This window comes from Bubalus bubalis, chromosome 4 (genome assembly GCF_019923935.1).
Source record: "Bubalus bubalis isolate 160015118507 breed Murrah chromosome 4, NDDB_SH_1, whole genome shotgun sequence".
NCBI lineage: Eukaryota > Metazoa > Chordata > Mammalia > Artiodactyla > Bovidae > Bubalus > Bubalus bubalis.
The window spans coordinates 6,130,702-6,155,242 of record NC_059160.1 but is presented as its reverse complement, the minus strand read 5'-3'; the positions used below and the strand labels follow the sequence as shown (position 1 = coordinate 6,155,242).

General features: G+C 51.9%; 1 protein-coding gene across 3 annotated transcripts in view; it reads right to left on the bottom strand.

The window, feature by feature from the left end:
• Window positions 1-19,207: 19,207 nt before the first annotated feature.
• Window positions 19,208-24,541, bottom strand: part of TTLL1 (tubulin tyrosine ligase like 1) — a 36,785-nt gene continuing 31,451 nt past the window's right edge. For all 3 annotated transcript variants that reach the window (XM_044940805.2, XM_044940804.2, XM_006058719.4), the window contains one exon: window positions 19,208-19,500. In XM_044940805.2, the coding sequence (XP_044796740.2) occupies window positions 19,371-19,500 (130 nt within the window). In that variant the 3' untranslated portion in view covers window positions 19,208-19,370. The remainder of the gene's footprint in view (window positions 19,501-24,541) is intronic.

Sequence of the window (24,541 nt, the reverse complement as noted above, 5' to 3'; positions counted from 1 at the left end):
GCAAGTACAGGGCTCCCCTCATACTTACTGCACTCAAGCGGGCACCACTGGGCAAGACACCTGGGCCTGGAAACCACTCAGTTCCAAAGTCAGCAGGATATTGGCAGCATCATCTGGATAGCATTTCCCAAAGTGGGTATCTCCAGGATGCTCTGCGTTGGGATCTCCCCATTTTCCATAAGTTCCTCAGTTGATTCTTCTGCCTCACACAGTCTGAAGCACTATTCTGGGTGCTGACTGATAACTCTAACTTTTTCTAAGTGGACAGGGTTACATTGTTGCCATTGGTGGAGAAAGTATCAACAATGAAACCAATACTTTCAAGTTGGATGTTTTGAAACTCTGACTGAAGACCTGTCCTGCCCAGACTTCATATGTGATACATTGTAGTCTTTTCTACCATGTGCTAAAGATTTGAACTCCCTCAGGAACTCCTTCCTTGAGTCCCTGCATTTCAGGAGGATGAGGTCTTGAACACCACAGTGATGCCATTCTGAATGCAAAGTATCATCTTATGCCTTTCAGGCTCCTGGATCAGATAAACTGAAAGTCACTCTGTGATTTACGATCTTATCATGCTTATCTACTAATGTGAATCCAGATTTCCTTGATACAAAATAAAACTAGATACTGAAACTGTTTTTAAAAAACTGGAGCAGTCTCAAAATGCATATTCTTCAAAAAAAAGCGTCATTTGTGGGACTCCCTTAGTCCAGTGGCTAAGACTCTGGGCTTCCAATGCAAGGAGCCCAGGTTCGATCCCTGGTCAAGGAACTAGATCCTGCACACCACAACAAAGATAGAAGATCCAGTGTGCTGCAACTAAGACCAGGCACAGTCCAATCAATCCATCAATACATAATTCTTTTTATTTGAAGTGACATTGCTCTTGTTGGTTAATTTTGTAACAAATACCTAAATGTTACAAACTTGAACTGGTAAAAGAAGTTGTACCAATACTTATAAAATAAATGTACAGCAATAAAATGCTGCTGTTGCTTACATATAGGATGTTATGGAAAGACTCCCACCATTAAAAACATAAAGAGGGTTTGAAATCACAGTTGGAGACAGTGGGGAGCCATCAAGGGCTGTTCTTGGCTCCCAGACCAGCTATTACCAAAGGTTCTGCTGACCAGAAGTGACCTTCATCCATGTGTCTGTGCCTGACTTGCTGAATTACCATCCGGGAACGCTAGACAGGGGCTCTGCCTTGGAGGTGTCTGCATCTGCCTGGGAGGGCATGGGCACTTCCAGGTGGGCTGGACTTGGGCTCCCTCCCCAGCCAGGGCTTGGGATTGTTCGTAATTCTATGTCACAGTCACGGCAGTGGTACAAAAAGTAGCACTGCAGTCGGGCTCCCACCCCAACTCTGCTTAAACATTTAATTGGGTCCCAGTCCCTTCCTGGTGGCAGAGGAAAAGAGGAGAGGTCTGAGCACCACAGGTCTAGTTTTATCTTTTGCTAAAAAAGGATTCCACCCCCCACCCCCAGCAATTAATCAAGCCTAGGACTCAGTCAAAGGCTCAGGGGTTCATGGTTCTTTTTTGCTTTGTTTTTGCAGCATTTTTTCTTTCTTTTCTTTTTTTTTTAAAGCAGGTTTAGGTTTACAGGTTTGGGCATGTCACCTCACTTCCCAGCCTCAGTGTCCTCGTCTGGACAGAGAAACAGTAGGGTGGGAGGGGTAGAGGAATTAAACATCTTAATAGATGGAAAAGATTTGCATGGTGCCCAGTGCAACAGAGGCACTCACCCAACCAATGATGCTGCTTGCATCAGGTCACACGGTCAGGTCAGGCACATCCTCATCTGTAAAGGGGAGGGAGGAGCCTGGCAGGACCCAGCAGGCATGCCAGCTCCCTCTCCTTCTTCTGCACTCCCTGCCCCACAAGGAACAGAGCCACGGGTGCTGCTCTTGAGAGTGGACACGATGCAGGGAAGGCGGACTTCCTGCCCAGGTGAGTGCCAGGCCCACTGGCATTATTACCCACGAAGGAATGCGGGCACCATCCCTCCAGATCACAGGCCACCCCACTCTGCTGCCCTGTTCCCACTCCCACGGCCCTCTGCTCCTCCCTGGGCCCCATTCCTGCCCCTGCCTCACCTCCTGTCCACCCCTCTCACTCGGTGGGAGCCTCCAACAAAGTCTGAGACCTGCCAGAAAGCCACCCTCCAATCCAGACAGCCCCACTGGGGGCAGGGGGTGGGAGAGGCCACCTCCAGGTCAAGTTCAACCAGTTCCTATGCCCAGTGGACTGCCCGTGTTCACCTACTTTCTCTGAGTCTGGGCAGCAAATGGTCAATCCACACCAGAGCTTGCCAGAGTGGATCCTGGATGGGTTTTGAGCTCTCTGAGCTGGAGCTGTGTATGCCGCGAGGCAGGAATGTGTGATGAAGGACTTTTCCTTTTCTTCTCTAGAAGAATAAACTGATGGACAGCAGCTCAGAGTGTGTGGTCAGCCGGGTAACAGGCAGAGGGGCAATGATTTCACACTGAAGTGCAGTATTGGGCAAGGATTGGGGTGGGTGGGAGAGATTGGCAGGAGGAGGCTGCTTTGGGGATCACAGAACATCAAAGCTGGAAGACCCTGAAGGATGAGCAAGAGAGTCTTGCTAAGGTGAGGAGGCAGAGGCCCAGGGAAGCCAGGTGAGCTGCTGGAGGTTTTCCATCCATCAGGGCCAGAGACCCTCTCAAACCTGGGCTTTCTGACTCTTTCCTTTCTTCCCTACATCAAGTCTTTCTCTCCCTCCGACACAGCAGACATGGGATACCAGGTACCGAGCTGGACATGAATGAAAAATAAAATTTTCTCCACTTTCCAGCAACTCATGCTAGTGGGTACCAGAGGGGGCAGCCTGTGAACAGTGATCTTGAAGGGTCCAAGCAGTGCCCTGGGGGTCCCGGAGGGCTCCCAAGAAAAGCAGCATTTCAGCAGACTGAAAGATAGGCAGGGCAGGGCTTGGAAGGACACGTCTGAAGGGCAAGTCATGGGAGCCGTGGGTGCAGGGTTGTCAGCCTGAGGTGGTGGAGCACAGGCAGATCCTTAGAGGTGGGAGGGAAACGTCCTTCCCAACAGTTCAAGACCAAGGTCAGGGGTATCCAGCCAAGGGTCTGCTCCTGGGGGTTGTCCTCTGAGTATATGGGTCCTGGCACCTCCTGGTTAGCCTGGGGTATAAGACAGCAGAGCCAACGCCCCTCCCACTGTCCCTCTGAACACACCCTTCCTATTGTGACAACTCTGTTCTCTGTGTAACTGGTTCCAGCCCGTGGCTTGGGTTTCAGATTTCACCCGAGCACTCATTGAGGCTGATGGAAGTATCATTTGGGCCCTGGGGACAGCCAGCCCGCCAAGCCCAGCCCTGCTAATTACAGGTCACAGCTTTCTTGTTAGGTGCCCAGACAGCAGGCACCCTAAGCCAGGCCCTCCCAGGGACCAGGCCTGGGAGACTGTTATCGCTCCCTCATTCAGGCAGTCTTCACTCTGCACCCGCTGGGACACACCACCTGCTGGGTGCCCGGGGAGGACCCGAGGGGCTGGAGTGGCCCTGACTTCTCCCAACCCTCAATACCAATCACAGCTGCCACCCAAAGGACCCCTTCCCATGGGGACAGCCCCGTGATGGTGCTTTATATACGAGAACTCCTGCTTCCTTATACCAGCTCCACTTTGCACTTGGGGAAACTGAGGCTCAGGGGGGTAAAATGACTTGGTCAAGGTCATAGGCTTAAGCTGGCTTAAAACTCAACATTCAAAAAACTGAGATCATAGCACCCAGTCCCATCACTTCATGGCACATAGAAGGGGAAAAGGTGGAAACAGTGACAGATTTTATCTTCATGGGCTCCAGAATCACTGCAGATGGTGACTGCAGCCATGAAATTAAAAGACGCTTGCTTCTTGGGAGGAAAACTATGGCAAACTGAGACAATGTATTAAAAAGCAGAGATATCAGTTTGCTGACAAAGGTCCATCTAGTCAAAGCTACGGTTTTCCAAGTAGTCATGTACAGATGCGAGAGTTGGATCATAAAGAAGGCTGAGTACTGAAGAATTGATGCTTTTGAACTATCGTGCTGGAGAAGTCCAAGGGACTTCTTCAGAGTCCCTTGGACAGCAAGGAAATCAAACCAGTCAATCCTAAAGGAAATCAACCCTGAGTATTCATTAGAAAGACTGATGCTGAAGCTGAAGCTCTAATACTTTGGCCACCTGATGTGAAGACATGACTCATTGGGAAAGGCCCTGATGCTGGGAGAGATTGAGGGTAGGAAGAGAAGTGGATGACAGAGGATGAGATGATTGGTTAGCATCACTGACTCAATGGACATGAATTTGAGCCAACTCTGGGAGACAGTGAAGAACAGAGGAACCTGGTGTGCTGCAGACCATGGGGTCACAGAGTCGGACACAACTGAATGACCAAACAGCAAGAACAAGCTCTCATTTGGGGAAATATCAAGGAATGGTGATTTTTTTTCCCCCCAGTAAAGAATTGTTTTGTATTTACAGGCTTTGGTGTCATTGAGCTCTGAAATCAGAAAAAGCATCTATGAGAAATTTGGATAAACATGTGAGGAGTTATATGAAAATGTTTGAGGCCACCAGACTCATACTCAAGCTGGGGGAAAAGGGCAGGATGATTTACTGAGAGGAGAGAGAGGTGAGAGTGAGTTAAGTGTGAACTGAAAAATCGAGGGCAGGCAGATGAGAGTGGCAGGCGCCGGACCAGAAGATGGTTTAAAGTCTCAAGGACATGGAGCTTTAACTGGGTCTCAGGAATGGGCAGGATTTCGATGGGTGGGGATAGGGAGGAGAGGATGTCAGGTTGTAGGATCACCACTGTGGTCCCCAGGCAGAGCTGTGAGGCTGGGACAGGACCTGAATGGCTGAGGAAGAAGGATGCCCAGAGGTTTCCTACCATATCTGCAAGTAGGAAACCCACTCCAGCCAAGGGACAGGCCTTTCCAGGTGCTGGCGCTGGTGTTCCAAAGGTGCTTTCAGGCTGAAGGGATTCCTGGGCCACTGTTCATTAAAATTTTCCATTCATCCATCCTCCGGTTTCCTTGCTTTCTCAAAGCCTTTCTGTTTGGGCTCAGTCGCCTGGAGGCATGAGACACAGCACCCTCCTGTCAGGAAGTGAATGTAATGTCACAGTGACACCCCCCTCCCCCAGTTCTTAAGGCTGTGACTCAGCTTTCACCCAACCCCAGCCTCTGCCCGGTCAGCCTCCCCTGGCACTCACCCATGTTCCCTGCTCTCCAGCTCGCCTCTGCAAGCCCCCGGGTAGGGTCTGGAGCCTGCTGCCCTGGAGACAGTGGGAACAGAGGCGGCAGATCCAAGAACAAAGCTGTGTGATCATCATCACTGCTAAAAATAGCCCAACAGCCACCAGGGCCGCCAGGCCCAGGTGCACAAGCTCAGGCACAGCCTCTTTTCACCTGACAAGGAAGGACGGCCTTCACCCTCATGCCATCAGGCATGCTACAAAGACAAGGAAACAGACTCAGAGACAGGAAGGAGCAGACCCACGGTCATATAGCCAGTCAGTGGGCAGGGCTCCCTTCCGCCCCCAGACTCAGATTCCAGAGTCAGGCTTTGAAGTCAAAGACTTATTTAGCACCTACTACCCACTGGCCACTGTTCTGGGTACTGTGCTGAATGAGATGGCAAGCCCCTCTGGGGAGAGGGACACTCACAACTCAGCCAGTGAACAGAGGATGAGCTCTCAGCGCCCTGGAGCCTGGCCTGTCCTCTCCCCACCAGCCGTGCCGGGCTGGCACAGGCACCTTGCTCTCTTCCCTCCCCAGGCCCTGAAGTGACTTCCCCAGAAATGGGTGTGCATGCTCAGTTGCTCAGTTGTGCTGGACTCTGTGACCACATGAACTGTAGCCCTCTAGGCTCCTCTTTCCATGGTATTCTCTACGTGCCATACCGATCGGGCCAGGGCTGTTTTGCCCTTGCGGAATTGATAGTTTTGTGATGGAGAAAGGAAAAAAGCAAGGAAATACCTAAGATAACCTGGCCTAGTAATCGGTGCCTTGAAAAAAGTAAAAAAAGATGGTAAGAGACTGATAATCAGGAAAGTTTCTCTGAGAAAATGCTCCACATGATCAGATGGAACTGCTCCCATGGAGATCAAGGGGAAGGTAATTCCAGGTAGAGGGGCCTGCCAGTGCTAATGCCCGGAGGCAGGGGTGAACGTGAAATCCTCAAAGGTCACTACAGCTCCTGCGAAAGGGCAGAAGGGAGAGCATGGTGGGAAACGAGACTGGAGCTTGAGTTTATTTTAAGTTACAGGGGAAGTTTTCTGGGAGGGCCTGAAGCCTCAGATATGCTCTGACTTTTGCTTAAAATTTAAGAGAAAGGGAAGACCAGTGTAGACAAGAGAATCAGAGAAGTTTTCATGGAAGAGTCAACAGAACTTTCTTACCACAGAATCATAAAAGTCCAATCTCCTAGGGGGAATGGAAAATTCACCTCTTTAAAACCGTTTCTACCAAGAAAACAGAGGAAGGGTTGGTCCATCAGCACATGAAAAGATGCTCAACATCATTAGTTTTCAGGGAAAGGCAAATCAAAGCCATAATGAGAAATAATAAAAAGAGAAATATTATGTGTTATTCAGGATGTGGAGAAACTGGAACCCTCACACACTGCTGGTAGGAATGTAAACTGGTGCGATTGCTTTGGAAAATAGTTTGGCAGTTTCCCAAAAAGTTAAACATACATTTACTTATGGCCTGGGCTTCCCTGGTGGCTCAGATGGTAAAGAATTTGCCTGCAGTTTGGGAGACCTGAGTTTGATCCCTGGGTCTGGAAGATCCGCTGGAGAATGGAATGGCTACCCACTCCAGTATTCTTGCCTGGAAAATTTCATGAACAGAGGAGCCAGGCAGGCTACAGTCCATGGTGTCACAAAGAGTCAGACACAACTTAGCAACTAACACACACACACACATACACACCTATGACTTAGCAGCCTACATATACACCCAAGAGAAATGAAAACACTTGTCCATATAAAAACTTGTACACAAATGGTCACAGCATCATTACTCACAGTGACTAAGAAATGAAAGCAACTCAAATGTCATCTACTTGGTAATGGGTAAATGTGGTGTGATGAAATATCAGTTCAGTTCAGTCGCTCAGTCATGTCCGACTCTTTGCAACCCCATGAATTGCAGCACGCCAGGCCTCCCTGTCCATCACAAACTCCAGGAGTTCACTGAGACTCGTGTCCATTGAGTCGGTGATGCCATCCAGCCATCTCATCCTCTGTCGTCCCCTTCTTCTCCTGCCCCCAATCCCTCCCAGCATCAGAGTCTTTTCCAATGAGTCAACTCTTCGCATGAGGTGGCCAAAGTACTGGAGTTTCAGCCTTAGCATCATTCCTTCCAAAGAACACCCAGGGCTGATCTCCTTCAGAATGGACTGGTTAGATCTCCTTGCAGTCCAAGGGACTCTCAGGAGTCTTCTCCAATACCACAGTTCAAAAGCATCAATTCTTCAGCGCTCAGCTTTCTTCACAGTCCAACTCTTACATCCATACATGACCACTGGAAAAACCACAGCCTTGACTAGACACACCTTTGTTGGCAAAGTAATGTCTCTGCTTTTCAATATGCTATCTAGGTTAGTCATAACTTTTCTTTTTATTCATGATGAAATATCATTCATGAATAAAAAGAAATGAAATTCTGAGATACACTGCAACATGCATGGACCTCAAAAATGTGATGCTAAGGGGGAAGAAACAAGATGAAGCAAACAAACCAACCGAAATCCCACATATTATAAGAGTCCATTTATATTAAATGTTCAGAAAAGACAAGTCTGTAGAAACAGAAAGTAGATTAGTGGTTGCTAGAAGTACAAGTAATGAGTTATTGCAAATGGGCCTGAGAGGTCTTGTTGGGGGTGATGAAGATGTTGTTAAACTGGATTCTGATGATCGCTGTACAACTCTGTAAATTTGCTAGAGATCATTGAATTATACACTTAAAATGAATGTGTGGGAGACCTGGCTTCGATCCCTGGATCAGGAAGATCCCCTGAAGGAAAGAAAGGCAACCCACTCCAGTACTCTTGCCTGGAGAATCCTATGGACAGAGGAGCCTGGTGGGCTACAATCCATGGGGTCACAAAGAGTTGGACATGACTGAGCGACTAAACACAAGTACATAATATGGAAATTGTTGTTATTGTTGTTTAGTCGCTAAGTCGTGTCTGACTCTTTGCTACCCCATGGACTGTAGCCTGCCAGGCTCTTCTGTCCAAGGGATTCTCCAGGCAAGAATACTGGAGTGGGTTGCGATTTCCTTCTCTGGGGGCTTCGCCTGACTAAGGGATGGAACATGGGTCTTCTGCATTAGCAGGTGGATTCTTTTCCACTGAGTCACCAAGGAAGCCCTTGTATGAAAATTAGACCTCAATAAAACTGTTCAAGAAAGACGCTTTCTCCTCTAGCACTGACTGGATTTTATGTTCCATGATAACCAGGACTGACCCATCTTGTTTAGCAAAGTGTCCCCAGGACCTCAAACAGCTAAGTTACACAGTGAGCACCCAATGGGTGGAATGGGAGAAGGAAGGAAGGAAGCCTATAAAAAGTCATAGTCTTCAGCTGGGGGCACAACCTTTCGAAGCCTCCCTCTCCCACTTCTCTCCCTAACACCCCTGCTTGGAAGATTTGCCTTCACGGCTGATCCACTTCCTCTCAGATTTCCCTGCCGCACTTTGACCCCGCTGTCACCAGGCCCATCACAGCCCCTGCTTGTGAAGTCCCAGAGCCCCTCTCAAGACTGAGCTCAATGATCGCATGAAGCTCTGGTCACTCATTCCTGCATCCTGGCTTTCCTGAGATGCTGAGCCTTCCATGAGAGGCCTCGGTCCTCTGCCTGCTCCTTCCCACCCTCTTCCTGTTGTTCCTTGGGGTCCCCACCCTCGGACAATTTCCGGGAGCATCCCTCCCCACCTGCTTGCTATGGGTCCTCGATTCTATGTCACTGTGCAACTGCAGATCCTGAGGGCCAACCTGACATCCTGCTGGAGTGTCCCCAAGATTCCTCAAGCTCAACTTCTCTAAAACTAAAGTCATCATCTTCCCTTCAGCCCTGCATGAACAATACCTCCTTCCAGAAACCTGAGTTCTCACGTCGCCTCCTCACTCATCCTCCCCGCCAGGTCCTGCCAATGTTCCTTCCAAACACCTCTTTTCTTACCCAAACACTACCAGCTATCGTCTGGATGACCCTTCTCCCATCTGTTCTCCAGACTGTAACCTGAGTGAACTTGTGCGGGTTAAAATTCTTTGAACTGCAGCCAACCACGTGTAGCTGACTAAAATTAGTAGTGGAGTCATAGGAAGGAGACAAGCGGTGTTTCATGCAATCAAAGGAAGAACTGAAATGTCAAGACTAAGGGAAGAAAGTGACCAGACAGCCCCCAGCTTCAGCCTCTGAAGCTCTTGGTTCTTAAAAAAAAAAAAATTCACTGATTCTGCTGCGCCAGCCTTAGCCGTGGCACATGGGCTCTTTCATTGCCACATGCAGGATCTTCGTCACAGGAAAAGAGATCTTTTATTTACCGCATGCAGGAATCTAGTTCCCTGACCAGGGTTTGAACCCAGGCCCCCTGTATCGGGCACGGAGTCTTAGCCACTGGACCACCAGGGAAGTCCCTCATGGTTCTTTTTGCTGAAACACATCTTCAAGGGTTTCCACTGGGCCAGCTTGTGGTGAGGGGCCCAGCCTGACCTGAGCAGCCCAGACATGTCGCCAAGACCCACTTTGGGGATTGAGCTCCTTCCAGACCAGGAGAAATCCCCTGTGCCCAGCAACCAGCCCTCCCATCCCCCCAGCAGATCATATTGGCCCTGTAATCCTGAGCATCTCTATTCAGACACAACCCAGAGAGCCAGCTCTCTCGACCACTGCCTCCCACCCATCCAAAAACCCCTGCAGGGTCACAGTCAGCTCTTTCTAGGCTCTTCGTGGCCCCTCCGAGGGTCCACCGGAGCAGCCTGCCCTTTGAGCTCACCCACCTCTGAGAATATTCCTTTTTCATCTCTCTCAAACTGAACTCTGCAGGGCAAAGACTTACTTCCCTGTCTTGCTCAGCGGTGTGACCCAGCACCCGGTGCTGTCAAACCACTAATGCTCCTTCAATATTGGGTGACTTAATGGAAACTTTCTTCCCTGGTAGCTCAGTCTGTAAAGAATCTGCCTGCAATGCAGGAGACTGGGGTTCCATCCTGGTTAATGGAAAAGCAACTCAATGGACATGAGTTTGAGCAAAGTCTGGGAGACAGTGAAGGACAGGGAAGCCTGGAATGTTACAGTTCATGGGGTCACAGAGTTGGACGTGACCTAGCGACTGAACAACAGTGGAAAAGCAGGGGAATTCTGGGTGCAGTGGAGACATTTCTGCCTGGGGGAAGATTGTGTAAGAGAAGAGTTTGCCTATAAGTCTGGTACAATTATTTTCTTCTTAACAAATATTTACTTATATCTATTTGGCTGTGCTGGGTCTTAGTTGAAGCATGTGGGATCTAGTTCCATGACCAGAGATCAGACTGGGTCCCCTGCAATAGGAGCATGGAGTCTTAGCCACTGGACCATCTGGGAAGTCCAGAATTATTTTCATTCTTATTCTGAGTACAAGATTCAGGAACTGAAGCAAACCAGTGACTTTCTCAATACACAGCTGTTACATGGAAACAGTATTATTTCATAGCCATGAACGATATGACCTCACTGAACAGCTCTTGGAAAAATACTTTAGTTAACATAACTTGGCAAGGTTTACTCACTTCTGCTTTAAAGGTTCAATCCCCTTTTGCACATGCGCCCCCTGCTGGTCAACTGAGAATTGCTCCTGGCTCTCAAGACCTACTACCCAATGAATCCACCTCTTTCCCCAGTCCTTCCACCCCGCATATTCTCTTTAGTTCACACCCTCAGCTCTTCCCTTCTGTGCTTCCCTGCAGCCTCTTCCCACCTCGATCATCTTCTGAACCACCCCTTAGAGTCACATCTGTAAGAACATCTCCCTTGTCACACTGTTCCTCAAAAACATTCAATGGCTCCCTAATGCCAAATTCTTGAGCCTGGCATCCAAGATCCTTCATAATTTGGCCCTGAATCCTTTTTCTGAAATCATCTCTCATTATCCCCCTCCCCCCTCCCCCATCCAGTGTCCACTCATTCTTCAAGACACCTCAAGGATGGAGTAGGAAATGGCAACCCACTCCAGTATTCTTGCCTGGAAAATCACATGGTCAGAGGAGCCTGGCAGGCTACAGTCCATGGGGTTGCCAAAGAGCTGGACATGCCTTATTGACTGAGCCTGCATACATGCAATGTATAATACATACTTTCTATTGCTGTGTAAAGCAATTAAAGATCTTTCTCCAAAGAAAAAAAAGACACCTCAAGGAAATGACCCAGGTCATCCCACCCACTGGGGCAAGCGTTATCTATGCTACTTCTCTGGCACTGAGCCTAAGCTGCCTCTTTCATTGTTCTTACAAGAAACAGTCTGTGAACTCCTAGAGGGCAGGCCCCAGGTCTTGAAACTAAAGTGACAGCAAAAACTGTTAACTAATGCTGACATGAATTTGAGCAAACTCTGGGAGATAGTGGAGGACAGAAGGGCCTGGTGTGCTACAGTCCATGAGGGCGCAGAGTCGGACCCGACAACAACTGAGTCTGAACAACAATACGGATTTGGCACTTTTGGAATCCTCATCTTCCCTTCTTCCGATGGCTTTGTGAGCTAGATGGGGCTGAGATTTTAATCTCCACCATGCAGATGAGAAAGCAAAACTCAGAGTCACACAGCAAGCAAGCAGCCAAGCAGGGAGCGGGCGCGGGTCTTCTGATACCAGATTCTGTCCATGCCGTTACCCTCTGCACTCTCCTTGGTGCACCTTCCAATTTCCCCAAACTTTTTTTTTCTTGTTTACTTTTATTTATTTGACTGTGCCGGGTCTTTAACTGCAGCATATGGGATCTAATTCCCATACCATGATCGAATCTGGGCCCCCTGCACTGGAAGCGAGGAGTCTTAGCCTCTGGACCACCAGGGAAGTTCCCCCAAGCCTTCTGAATGGCAAGTGACAACCAGTGTCTGTTGATTTTATAAGCCTCCAGTTTCAACCCCTGAATCCCATAGTGACCTGGTATTCCCCTGCCTTTTCCACAGGAGACAGCATGGGGGGGCATTGTGAAGAGCTAGATGAGAAGTCACGGGCACCAGGTCCCAGCGAGCCTCTGCCCTTCCATGGCTGTGTGACCTTGAGGAGTCACCTCCTCCGACCAGGAAGGACTGGGCAGCAAGCACTCTGTTTCTCAAGTTAGAGGCTGGCTTTTTGTCCTTGCTGCTGTTTGTTTTTAATTTAGTAGGCCCTTAAGGCTCTGTGGGAAATGTAATTTGAAAAAGTTGAAGAACTATACTGCTGTCCCCAGCTGCACCTGGGCCTACCTGGGTTTCTCCTCCCCTTACCTGCCAGTAAGGGAGGTGGCTGCATTCCTGGGCAGGGACACCAGAGGCCAGCTTCCTTCCTAAGCTGGTGCGGTGGCAGGGGAGGGGTCCTCTGCTACTGCCTCCCGACTCACATTGCCTGCGGCACCATCTAAAGAGATAAATGTGTTTATCTGTTTCTAAGACTGAACAGGGCTTCTGCCAGCCTTGGGGAAGGAGCCAATCTTTCTTAAAACCCAGCCACGCCAAAACTGGGACTTCCCTGGTGGCTCAGATGGTAAAGCGTCTGCCTACCATGCGGGAGACCCGGTTCAATCCCTGGGTCGGGAAGATCTCTTGGAGAAGGAAATGGCAACCCACTCCAGTATTCTTGCCATGGAAAATCCCATGGATGGAGGAAGCTGGTAGGCTACAGCCATGGGGTCACAAAGAGTTGGACACAATTGAGTGACTTCAGTCACTCATTCACGTCAAAACTAGTGAAATCCCCCATGCTAAATCATTAAAGATTCTCATAGTCTTACGTTCTTCAGTCAAAGACCAGGAACAACGCCCCCATGGGGGACAGGTGGGTGAATTGCTTGTTGCCTAGGAGAATGGCCTGGGACGTCAGGGCTTGTGGGAGGGAGGGTGTTGCTGGCTGACAGGTGGGTCTGGGGAGGTGGGCTTTGCCCTGGATTGGCTGCTCTGAGGAAGGGCAGGCGATTTTGTGACCAGGTGTCTCAATAAACCTTGTCTATGGTGGTGGTCATTGGGGGAGCTCAGGACAGATGAGAATGGTGACTGGGGGAAGTCAGTTCTGTGGCCAGGACAGGGTAGGGGAAGCGTGGTCATCCTTCCGCTTGGGTGATGTGGATGCTGCTCTTCGGGTTCAAATGCAGTGGTGGACGGGCTCTCTCTTGATGGTTGGTCACACGGTGGCCTGGTCTGAGGCTGCCCGTCTGTGTGATTATTTATGTTCCACAGGAGAACACCAAGCTCTGAGGGCCAGGCCCACTCCTGGCTCTCGGGACTGGTTTTTCTTCCTCGGGAACAATGTCAGCAGATGAAACTCAGCGCGTGAGGTCTCTCCAACTAGACCAACCTCAGGTGCCCCTGTGGAGCCCCTCCTTTATTTACTTATATGTTTGGCGGCTCCAGGTCTTTGTTGCAGCACGTGAGATCTTCGAGCTTCATCGTGGCACATGAACAATCAGTCGTGGCACGTGGGATCTGGCCCCCCGACCAGAGAGGGAACCCAGGACCCCTGCACTGGGATCATGGAGTCTCAGCCCCTGGACCACCTGGGAAGCCCCTGTGGGCCCCTTTTATGGTGCCTTTTCTCGCCCCGCACCATCTGCCGTCCAGCCTAAGTCTTGGGACAGAAGGTGAACGGGGAACCACAGCTCTCGCTCTGGGGCTGGGCACGTAGGAGGCCACCTGGAGCCCTGTGACAGCCTGGCCCACGCTTCCAGCCAGAATGGGAATCGGATCCCGAGGCATGAGCTGTCTGGTGTGCTTGGCCATGGCAGAGACCCTCGGCAGGAGGGAGCCCTTGAAGTCACTTCTCTGCAGCCCACCCTCACCCCTGGAGGAGCCGCAGCTGCATCTAAAACATCAGAAAGGCAGCTCCTGGGGTGGGGGAGCAGGGAGGCGCTGACCGCAGTTGGGGGGAAGAGGCATGGTGGAATAAACGGGAACAGTGGTGACAGAGGGGGGCCAAATTCAGGAGGCGGAACTCCCAAAGACTCAGTTCCCAATGGGAATGAAAAGGTGAGGGAGAGGAGCGTGGAGAACGGCTCTGAATGAGACACCCGAACCAGGACAGCCTCGGGGGCACCTGGGCTTGTATCAACAGAAATGCCAGGTCAGTGCCTTTACTGTCCTTTAGGCAAGAGAGTCACCCCCAACCTACATCAGCGATTGTGTCCACAGAAACACCTCGTCTGCCTAATGAGAAACAGGAAGCAAAATCTGATGGTGTTCCTGTTGCCCCGCAGGGATCCTGAAATGCCCCAGGGCACCCCACTTGGACGTAGTTCCTGGTAAGTGACACAAAAGGACACCCTGTGGGCACTGGCCGCTGGGCAGGGTCCCTGCAGCAGATGCTCACCCGCCTCCCTGGACCACAGGAGGCTGATGGCCTGAGGCTGGGGAGACCAGGGAAGCACCTCCCCTGGCTGGCTGGAGAGGCCGCCGAGCTGGAAAATGGACCTGGAGGGAGAACGCACCCTGCCAGTGTCCTGGAGGAAGGCTGACCCCGGCAGAGATGAGTCAGGTGAGTTTGGAGCTGGTGAATACCATGTATGGAGGGCTTCCAGGTTCTTCCAAGCACGGGAGGCTTTATGGGGTGCACTGAAGAACCGCCCTGTGCTGGGGGAAATGGCCACAGGTCAGGAAAATCCTCTGGGCTGGAGGGTGCAGCCCGATTGTACGGGAGGGGGCTGAGGGCCGAGTTCAGTGGGGCTCGAGCAGTGGTCCACGTGGGAGGTCCATTGAGGAGCCTGCCACCAGGTTTGGGGACTGCTGTGCTGGGAGGGGGGGACAGGTGGGAGGACTCCTTCATTTTGGGCTTGAGCACCTGCTGAAAAATACTGGGGGAGCAGCCCATGCAGGAAGCAGGCAAATGATGAGTTTCCTCTGGGAAAAATCAAATAGAATCATCCTGAAATTGATCAGATGCTACGGCCTTCAGACTTGGGGACCTGTCCTTCACCCCTCAACCTTATCAAACAGAAAAAAGTAATGGGAGCTGATAAGAAAACAGAAGTTGTTAACCCAGACGATTGCAAAGGGGGACACCACGGCTGGAGGCCTGGCCCAGTGACCTCACAGTCTGTTTACAGCCTGACGGTTTGCCAAGGCCTGCTTCAGACACCACGTACTTCCTCCCCGTGCGTGTACTGGAACTATCCAGAGGAAACATCTGCTCTAGAACATGACATCACTCATGTCACTGTCAATATTTGATATAAATATATTTAACAGGCATTTGCTCTCGCTTAGCAACCTGGTCACGGGCTTGCTGACTTCTCCCCTCGGTGAATCAACTTCCCCCATGCTCAGGCTGTGGGCTCATTCCCAGCTGGGGACTCCACCCTTTCCAAAACCAGGCAGCATAACAGAGAACCTGGATTGGAAGAACTGGTGGGTGGAAAAGCTGTGATCAGAAGTGGAGGGTGGAAGCCCCCAGCTGCGTGGAGGATTAGGCCCCCTCCTGGGGAAGAAAACATGGTCAGAGCTGGAGCAAGAACCAGCTGGGGTGGGCGGTAGCACTTCTTATTTCTGAGGCAAATAAAATCAATCCCCTTTTTATCCACTAGGAAGCAAAGGTCCAAGGAACACACTAATAAATGGCAGAGCCGGGCCTCAAGCCCAGGTCTGACTCAGAGGCTCAAAGCCACACCCACCATCCACACCAGGCCTGAATGTCAGGGAATACACAAAGCACGCCGATCAATAAGCTGAGGCCATTTCAGGCTTAACGTGAACGCAGCAGACAAGTTCCTACAAATTGCAATTTGTTTGAATTTGGTACTACGTTTCACTCATTCTGTATTGAAATAGGAGAAGGCAATGGCACCCCACTCCAGGCCTCTTGCCTGGAAAATCCCATGGATGGAGGAGCCTGGTAGACTGCAGTCCATGGGGTTGCAAGAGTCGGACACGACTAAGCAACTTCACTTTCACTTTTCACTTTCATGCATTGGAGAAGGAAATGGCAACCCACTCCAGTACTCTTGCCTGGAAAATCCCAGGGACGGGGGAGCCTGGTGGGCTGCCGTCTATGGGGTCGCACAGAGTCGGACATGACTGAAGTGACTTAGCAGCAGCAGCAGGGGCTTCCCTGGTGGCTCAGTAGTGGAGAATCTGCCTGCAATGTGAGGGATGCAGGAGACGCAGGTTTGATTCCTGGGCAGGGAGGATCCCCTGGAGGAGGAAATGGCAACCTGCTCCAGTATTCTTGCGTGGAAAATCCCACAGAGGAGCCTGGCGGGCCACGTATAGTCGTCCATGAGGTTGCAAAGAATCGGACATGACTGAGCGAGTGAGCACACAGCACACATATTGAACTGCTGCTGCTACTGCTAAGTCACTTCAGTCGTGTCTGACTCTGTGTGACCCCATAGACAGCAGCCCACCAGGCTCCCCCGTCCCTGGGATTCTCCAGGCAAGAACACTGGAGTGGGTTGCCATTTCCTTCTCCAATGCATGGAAGTGAAAAGTGAAAGTGAAGTTGCTCAGTTGTATCCGACTCTTAGCGACCCATGGACTGCAGCCTACCAGGCTCCTCTGTCCATGGGATTTTCCAGGCAAGAGTACTGGAGTGTGGTGCCATTGCCTTCTCCACATATTGAACTAGATCCATGTTTTATATTCTTTTTAAAATTTATTTTATTTTTGGCTGCGCTAGGTCTTCACTGGTGCTCTTTGGCTTTCTCTAGTTGCAGCGAGAGGGGGCTACTCCGTCGTTGCAGTGCCTGGGTCTCTCATTGCAGCGGCTTCTCTTATTGCAGGGCAAGGGCCCTAGGGCACACAGGCTTCAGCAGTTGCCCCATGGCACGTGGGATCTTCCGGGGCCAGGAATCGAACCCGTGTCCCCTGCACTGGCAGGCGGATTCCTATTCACTGAACCACCAGGGAAGAAGCCCTCTATGTCCTTGGCACAATTACATAACAAGAAAATCTTATTCCTAACATTGTAATGGCACATAGGTGGGGAGTTGAAAGAGAAACTCAGGACAATGAGTGAAGCATTAGTGAACAGGTGTCAAATGTGACAATAAAATGTTCTAATAAGAGAACATCCCCAGGGGTGATTCAGATGCATCGATCGCTCTACAGAGGTACGTGGGTTGCCTCCCTGTATGTCTCTGTGGGTCACGGGAGTCCAGGCTGGCTTGCTGTAAACACATCATGTCAAGAGCTTATCCTGCCGCCAGTGACTTGCCAGCTGCGCTTACCTCTGCGTCTGCGGCAAGCCCGGAGGCTGATGTCATGTAAGCCACATGGCGGGAATTGTCTGGGCTTATCTGACCGACAGGCTCACCTACAAAACCCAGTGCGTCTCCTCAGAGCACCAAGACAAGGGCCTTTGTAATGATAAATGCTGAGGTGCTAATATTTCTAGTTGCCTGTTTTCCTCTAGATCACAGTCGAGTTGAGAGGAATGAAACCAAAAGTAGTTGTCGGATGAAATACTTTGCTTTCTCACAGCAGCATGGTTCTGTAAGATATTCAGGTTTGGGTTTGGGTTTGAACTTAGTGCCAAATTTTAAAAATGTGACCTACCTTATAATAAACTAAATCACATTCTGAAGCTTTTCCTTTCTGTCCAAAGGGCTCATCTTATACATTCGTGAATTAGTTATTCAGCCTTAATGAAATAGATTGTGATACTGTGATTTTTAGGAAATATGTATTTGGTCTCCATCCCCTTTCCCAGCATACAAAACCTTTGTAATTTTCTTTCTAAGAGCTACAGGGACATCTGTTATATTTAGTTTTGTTTCCAGTTCCTGAAACTGCTACTGAGCAGAAAGGTGAAATGCGTATCTTTTGTTATTCCTAACAAGTCCCTTTCAAGCAAACCAGTTTGTGCTACGTCTGGTGGCTGGGGCTCCTGGATGGCCTTGGACATGAACTGGCTGCCTGGGGAACCAAGGCGTACCCCTCAACCTCCAAGGAAGAGAGGGGGCTGGAGGTGGAGTCAGTCGCCAATGGCCAGTGATTTAATTAATCATTGCCATGCACTGGGGCTTCCCAGGTGGCGCGAGTGGTAAAGAACTCACCTGCCAATGCAGGAGACATAAGAGACGCGGGGTTGATCCCTGGTTCAGGAAGATCCCCTGGAGGAAGGCATGGCAACTCACTCCAGTATTCTTGCCTGGAGAATCTCATGGACAGAGGAGCCTGGGGGCTAACAGTTGATAGGGTTGCCAAGAGTCAGACATGACTGAAGCGACTTAGCATGCACGCAGGCATGCCCATGTAATGAGGCTTCCATAAATAGCCCCAGACTATGGAATTGGAAGAGCTTCCAGGCTGCTGAGCACATGGACGCGCTGGGAGGGTGATGCTCCCAGAGTGAGCACAGGAGCTCTGTGTCCCTTCATCCATACGTTGCCCTGTGCCTCTCTGCCATCTGGCTTTTCCTGAGTTGCATCCTTTATGTAAACTGGCAATGGAGTTAGTAAACTGTTCCCCTGAATTTTGCAAGTCCCATTCACTAATTAATTGAACTCAAGGATAGGGTTGTGGTAACCTCTGACTTGGAGCCAGTTGGTAGGAAGCAGTTAACAACTGGAATTGTGATTGGCGCCTGAAGTTGTGAGTGTGGCGGGCAGTCTTGTGGGGTTGAGCCCTTACCTGTGGGATCTGACTCCATCTCCAGGTGTCTGAACAGAGTTAACCGCAGGACAGTGGTACCCACCCTTTTTGGCATCAGGGACCCGTTTCATGGAAGACAGTTTTTCCACAGATCAGGAGGTGAGGGGTGGTTTCGGGTTGACTCAAGGGCATTACGCTTATTGTGCACTTTATTTCTATTATTATTACATCAGATCCACCTCGAACCATCAGGCATTAGGAGGATGGGGAATCCCTGCCTCCAGGGGTAGGACACCTGGGACCACAGCAGAATTGCTTGGTGTGGGAAAAATCCTGATAGCTTGGAGCCAGAAGTATGGTGAGGATGGGAGTGACAGAGAAACAGGGACGTTCCCCCAATAACAGACTTCCTTAACCTTTCAAAGAAGTGCCTTTATTTATTTACAGGGTTTAGGAAAGGGAAAAAAAAAAGGTCTAGAAAAAGGAAATTCCAAAATAGGTGTCTTCGGCAAGGGTTGGGCGCAGTGATAGGTTTTGACCGGGTCCGGGCTGTAAGTCTCACTCTTGCCGGTGGTCACTTCCAGGTGGTGAGGACGGTCCTCCCGGCATCTCTCAATCGGCTCCCTTTGGGCCCCAGCGACTGGCCCGGCCGACTTCTCAGCTCTCGTTCAGCCCCGTCACCCTGCGCCAGCTCCTCGTCATACCTAGAGACAGAGGGCCATCTCCAGGGTTCCCGCGGCGTCGCCATGGCAACCAGAGAAGCAGCCTGCGTGCCTCCAAACTCACCTGCCCAGCAGGTGGCCTTGGCAGTCCACCAAGGGCCATCCCAGGCCACAGAACACATGAGCACAACCTTGTTAAACTGTCACTGTGGACGGGTCCCACACCCTGCAGTTGATGTTTTTATACAGGCCACCAGACAGAGTCTGGCAATGGCCTCAGGGAAAGGCATGACATACCAGGGTAGCCAAGGAGACAAGCGATGTCTGAAAATACATTACACTCAGCACCTCGCTCAGCATCTGTGGGGCGAGGATGACTAACCCTGGTCCAGACAGGGCACGGGGTGTGAGTGACCAGCCCAGGAGGCGGTAGCCAGGACAGGGAGAGGCCAGTTTCACCTCCACCAGCCATGATCTACCCACCCCTCCCCATCGACGCTCCTGCATCGGGCTTGTGCAATGCTAAAGCACAGCCCGGGGGGGACGTACAGCTAGCACTTTTAAACCAGAAAGAACCTAGAACCTCAGCGACCCTGACCATAAGGCATCTGGTGACCTTTTCTTGCTGGGGTGGGGCCCCCATGAGAGGGGTGAAATCCACAGGCCCTGTTTCCGGCCCTGGCACTGTGGACCTCCATGGACAGGGTCTCCTATCCCTCCCGGGGCTTCCATCACCCTCCTGACTCAGATTCGTAGGCATCATGAGTCCCACTTCCTGTTGGAGGAAACTGGGGCTCAGAGAGGTTTATTCGGTGGGCTAAGGTCACACAGCTGATACGTGGCAGAGGTAGGGTTAAATAAAACCCAGGACTTCAGATTCTTGGAGAAGGAAATGGCAACCCACTCCAGTATTCTTGCCTGGAAAATCCCATGGATGGAGGAGCCTGGCAGGCTACAGTCCCTGGGGTCACAAAGAGTTGGACATGACTGAGCAACTTCACTTCACTTAGGATTCTTAATTTGGAACTTTTTACCCTGCGGCTCAGAGTGTGAAGCTTCTGTCCACTGTTCTAATGTGTGTGTGGGTGTCACTGCTGACCACACCCTGGCTGAGCACCCACCAAGATGTCCACATCAAATGCGAAAGGTACTAAGACGCTCAGTGATGCTGCTTTAACTACGTTCTGCTGACCTCTGGAAGAGGGTGTGTTTCCATTAAAGCTTATTCCCAGAATCACCACGTGTGGGTTGAGGGTGGGCTGGGCTAGAGATTTCTGAGGATGAAGGATGCATTTTCCGCACTGGGGGTGAAAGGGGAGGGTGGGGAGGAGGGAGGCCAGAAGAGTGTCATCTTCATGGCAGACACAACGAGGTTTCCCTCTGCTGGACACGGGGAGGTCAGACCACAACCTGTGGGTCCCTCCCGTTCCTGTCTCCCCAAGGAGAGACGATGCTGGACAGAGGACTCCCCAGGGATGCTGGTGGATCCGCCTGTGTGTGGGGGGGTCTCCCAGGAGGCGCATTGGCCCCTCTTCCCACCAGGGGCTCCTGCTCATACGTTATCACTCTATTCACTTGTGTCGTGTCTACCTTACCGACCAAAGGGCTGGAGTGACCACCCCTTCTGTCTGGCTCATCCCCAGCACCCCTCTAGTGGGGAGCGTGTGTGCAGTAAGAACCTGCTGAATAAGCAGAGGGGAGACACACAGGTGGGCTTCCAGTTTCCCTGGGCATTGGTGCTGGTCTGTGCAGCTTAAACACCAACGGGAACAAGCGCTTGGCGAGCAGCTGCCGTCTGGGATGGGTGACTCCTGGGGGTGGTGTGCCCAACGATGGGGTGAGCGTGGAGGAGGGTCAGAGACCAGATGGCCCTTCTCAGGCCCCTCCTGGGCTGGCGGGCTGCTCTCTGGGGCTTTTCACAGGCAGGATCCACTCACAGGAGTCAGAACAGTCATTTTTAGAAGACTGTAAAAGCAGACCCGGCATCTTCTGAGCTGGGCCCTGGACGGAGCAGATGCAAAGTGCCAGGCCCTGCAGCTCCGAGGCCGGGACGGAGAGCTGGGGTGGCAGCAAGAGTGTCTACGTTCAGGTGGCACACCAGGGTTGTGGCCACGGGCAAGTGAGCCGGCCCCCGCTGGGACACCTGAAGGGCTCTTGAGGGCACCCAGTAGAAAGCAGAGTGCCTGGCATGGCAGGACAGGACAGAGCCTGTGATGTTGGGGGCCTGTCTGCCCCCCTCACCCAGACCCATCCTCCCCGATCCCCCAGCACCTCGGCTGCAAGCCCACAGAGACTCTGACGGGTCACTGAAGCACTGGGGAGCAAGCCCTGAATGGAAGGACCCAGCACCATAGGCTCTGAGGTGGAACCTTTTCTTACTACTTCACCCGGGGAGAGGGTCGCTGAATGCATTGCAAGGAAGGCCACCTTTTTGTCTCTCCAACTGGAAGCACTGAGGCTTCTGACCATGCGTCTTACTGGAAACGGGGCATCTGCCCACACCCTCAAGGGGGCAATGGGTTGATGGCGGGCAAAGGGCCCCATAGGCTCCCTAGAGCCCACTTCCACGACCTCCCCAGCACCCTCAGCTTGATGAAGGGGGGCTCACCCAGGGCCCCCTCGCCTGTCTCAGGGCTGTCAGGACGGAGCCCACAAGGCCCTGCATCGTGGTTGTCACCCTGCACTGCCCACAGTGCCAACCCCGGGAGGTTCTGGACGTGCCCCCACCCGGCCCCACCCCCAAACTCTTCCTCTGTACCAAGGACTCTCTGTCCGTTGTTAGCAATGGACAGAGCCTCCCTCGTCCTCCGCCTCATCCTGGAAGGTCCCCATCACCTTCCTGCTCTGAACCTGGCTTCCCCTCCTGCCCCTCGAGTGGGCCTGTCTTCTCTCCCACTGACCATGCCCCTGGGTCTGCAGGGGAACCCCCCCTCCCCCTGCAACTTCTCTCCAAAGCCTCCTTCCCAGGTCAGCAGAGTCCACCAGCCTTCCCTGCCGTGTCGGTCACCTCTAATCTTCCAGGTCACTGACCCTAATTCCTTAAGATTCAGGCTCTCGGCTCACTGCTGCTGGTGACCTCAGTGACCAAACAGATGAGACCCTGATCCCCTGACCTACCGCCCTCTCGGATGACCTCCACCCCAGCTCAGCCCCACCTCTGGGGCACCCGACCTCTTCATGTTCGGTGACTGCACCCCTTGCGGAACCTCAGCCGCCAGCCACACCCTGACCTCTGCCCCTTGACCTCTGCCCCTTCTCTTCCCAGCTCAATGTCTGACAGCCCCCCGCCCACCCTCTCCCTGTCCTCAGCTGCTCAGACCTGCTGCTTCCCTGTCCTGCCCCCTCACCTGGCAAGCACCCCACCCAGGGCACTTCCACGCTCTGCCTACTCTATGCCTTGTCTGGATAGCAGATGTGCTAGAAGATACAACCAACCAGCCAGCTGGTCACCCTTCAGGCTTGTGACCACCCTCCCTGGGCCCCTAGTGCTGCTCTCATGGACTCACCTCCCACGCTCCCGGGGCTGCACACTTATATCCACAGAGCAGCGGCACTACCCGCCAGGGGCCTGGGATCAGTGCACGGGTGTAAAGTTCACAACTATTTCACTGTTTTCAAATGTTAAGTGAGGGGCTTCCCTGGTGGCTTAGTGGTGGGGAATCTGCCCGCCAATGCCAGGAATGCAGGTTTGATCCCTGCTCCAAGAAGATCCCACATGCCACAGGGTAACTAAGCCTGTGGGCCACAACTACGGAGCCTGAGCTCTAGAGCCCGGGAGCTGTAACCACTGAGCCCACGAGCCGTGACTACTGAATCCCAAGCACCCTAGAGCCTGTGCTCCACAAGAGAAGCCACCACAGTGTGAAGTCCGAGCACCTTGCAGCTAGATAGTAGCCCCCATGTGCAACTGGAGAAAAGCCCGGTCAGCAGTGAGGATCCAGCACAGCCATAGATAAATAAAAATATTTTTTAAAAATTAAAGAAATGAAATTGTTAAATGTACGTTTTGACTTTACAGAAATAGTTAATGCGAACCTAACAGCTTCAGTCCTTGGGCTTGAGTGCTATTTCCCTCTTTTCTTAGCCCCCCTTCCCCAGCCCACAGCTTCTGCAGCAGTGGTGCCCGTGACAACCCCCTATGGAGTGTCCCTCCACACTTCCTGCCCTGTCCACTCTCGGACCAGCCGCCACATGCGGAAATGCCGGCCACACCAGGGAGGTGTGGGCACGGCGACCACCGCCCATGTCACACGGATCACACTGCACACCATTCCTGCAGCTCCTCCCCCGGCCTTCTGGCCCCCAGCACAGCCCCACCCCTGTCCTTCCAACGTCCACTCACCCTTCCACAGTGAGAACAAGTCAGACCCGCTCAGCCACTGCCCTTCTGATGGGTTCTCACCTTCCCCCACTTTATGTCACTATCAGGGTACCACGTAACCCTCTGAGCCTTTGTTTCCATATGTGTGTAAAACGGAGCCAGCGACGACCCTCACCTCACGAGGCTGCTGGGCAACGAGCTGTGAAGACGGGTGTCAGGCCCTAAATGCTGCGTGCCCTCCTCTCAGCTGTATTATCCCCATCGAAAGGTGTGCACCAGGTTCCCTTGGGGCTCAGGCAGTAAAGAACCTGCCTGCAATGCAGGAGACCCAGGTTCAAATTCTGGGTAGGGAAGATCTCCTGGGGAAGGGAATGGTAAAACGCTCCAGTATTCTTGCCTGGAGAATCCCCTGGACAGAGGAGCCTGGTGGGCTACAGTCCACAGGGTCTCAAAGAGTTGGACACGGCTGAGCAAGTAACACTTTCAAAGGTGTGCAGACTGAGCTCCTCGGTGTCACATGGGTCTCAGGGGTGGGCCAGGCGTGGCTGGTCACTGCTCCATGGTGAGTGACTAGCTCCGCCCTGACAGCTCACCTGGCCAATGCTCTAATATTTCCCATGCACTAGACAGAGACTAGACAGAGGCCTGGTTTAGCACCCAGCACTCATCGGCAATAAGATCTCTCCCATAACATCAAAGGGCAAAATACTCTACCTGATAAGGTGAGTTCACATGCGCCTAGAAAATCTGGGTTGGGCCCTG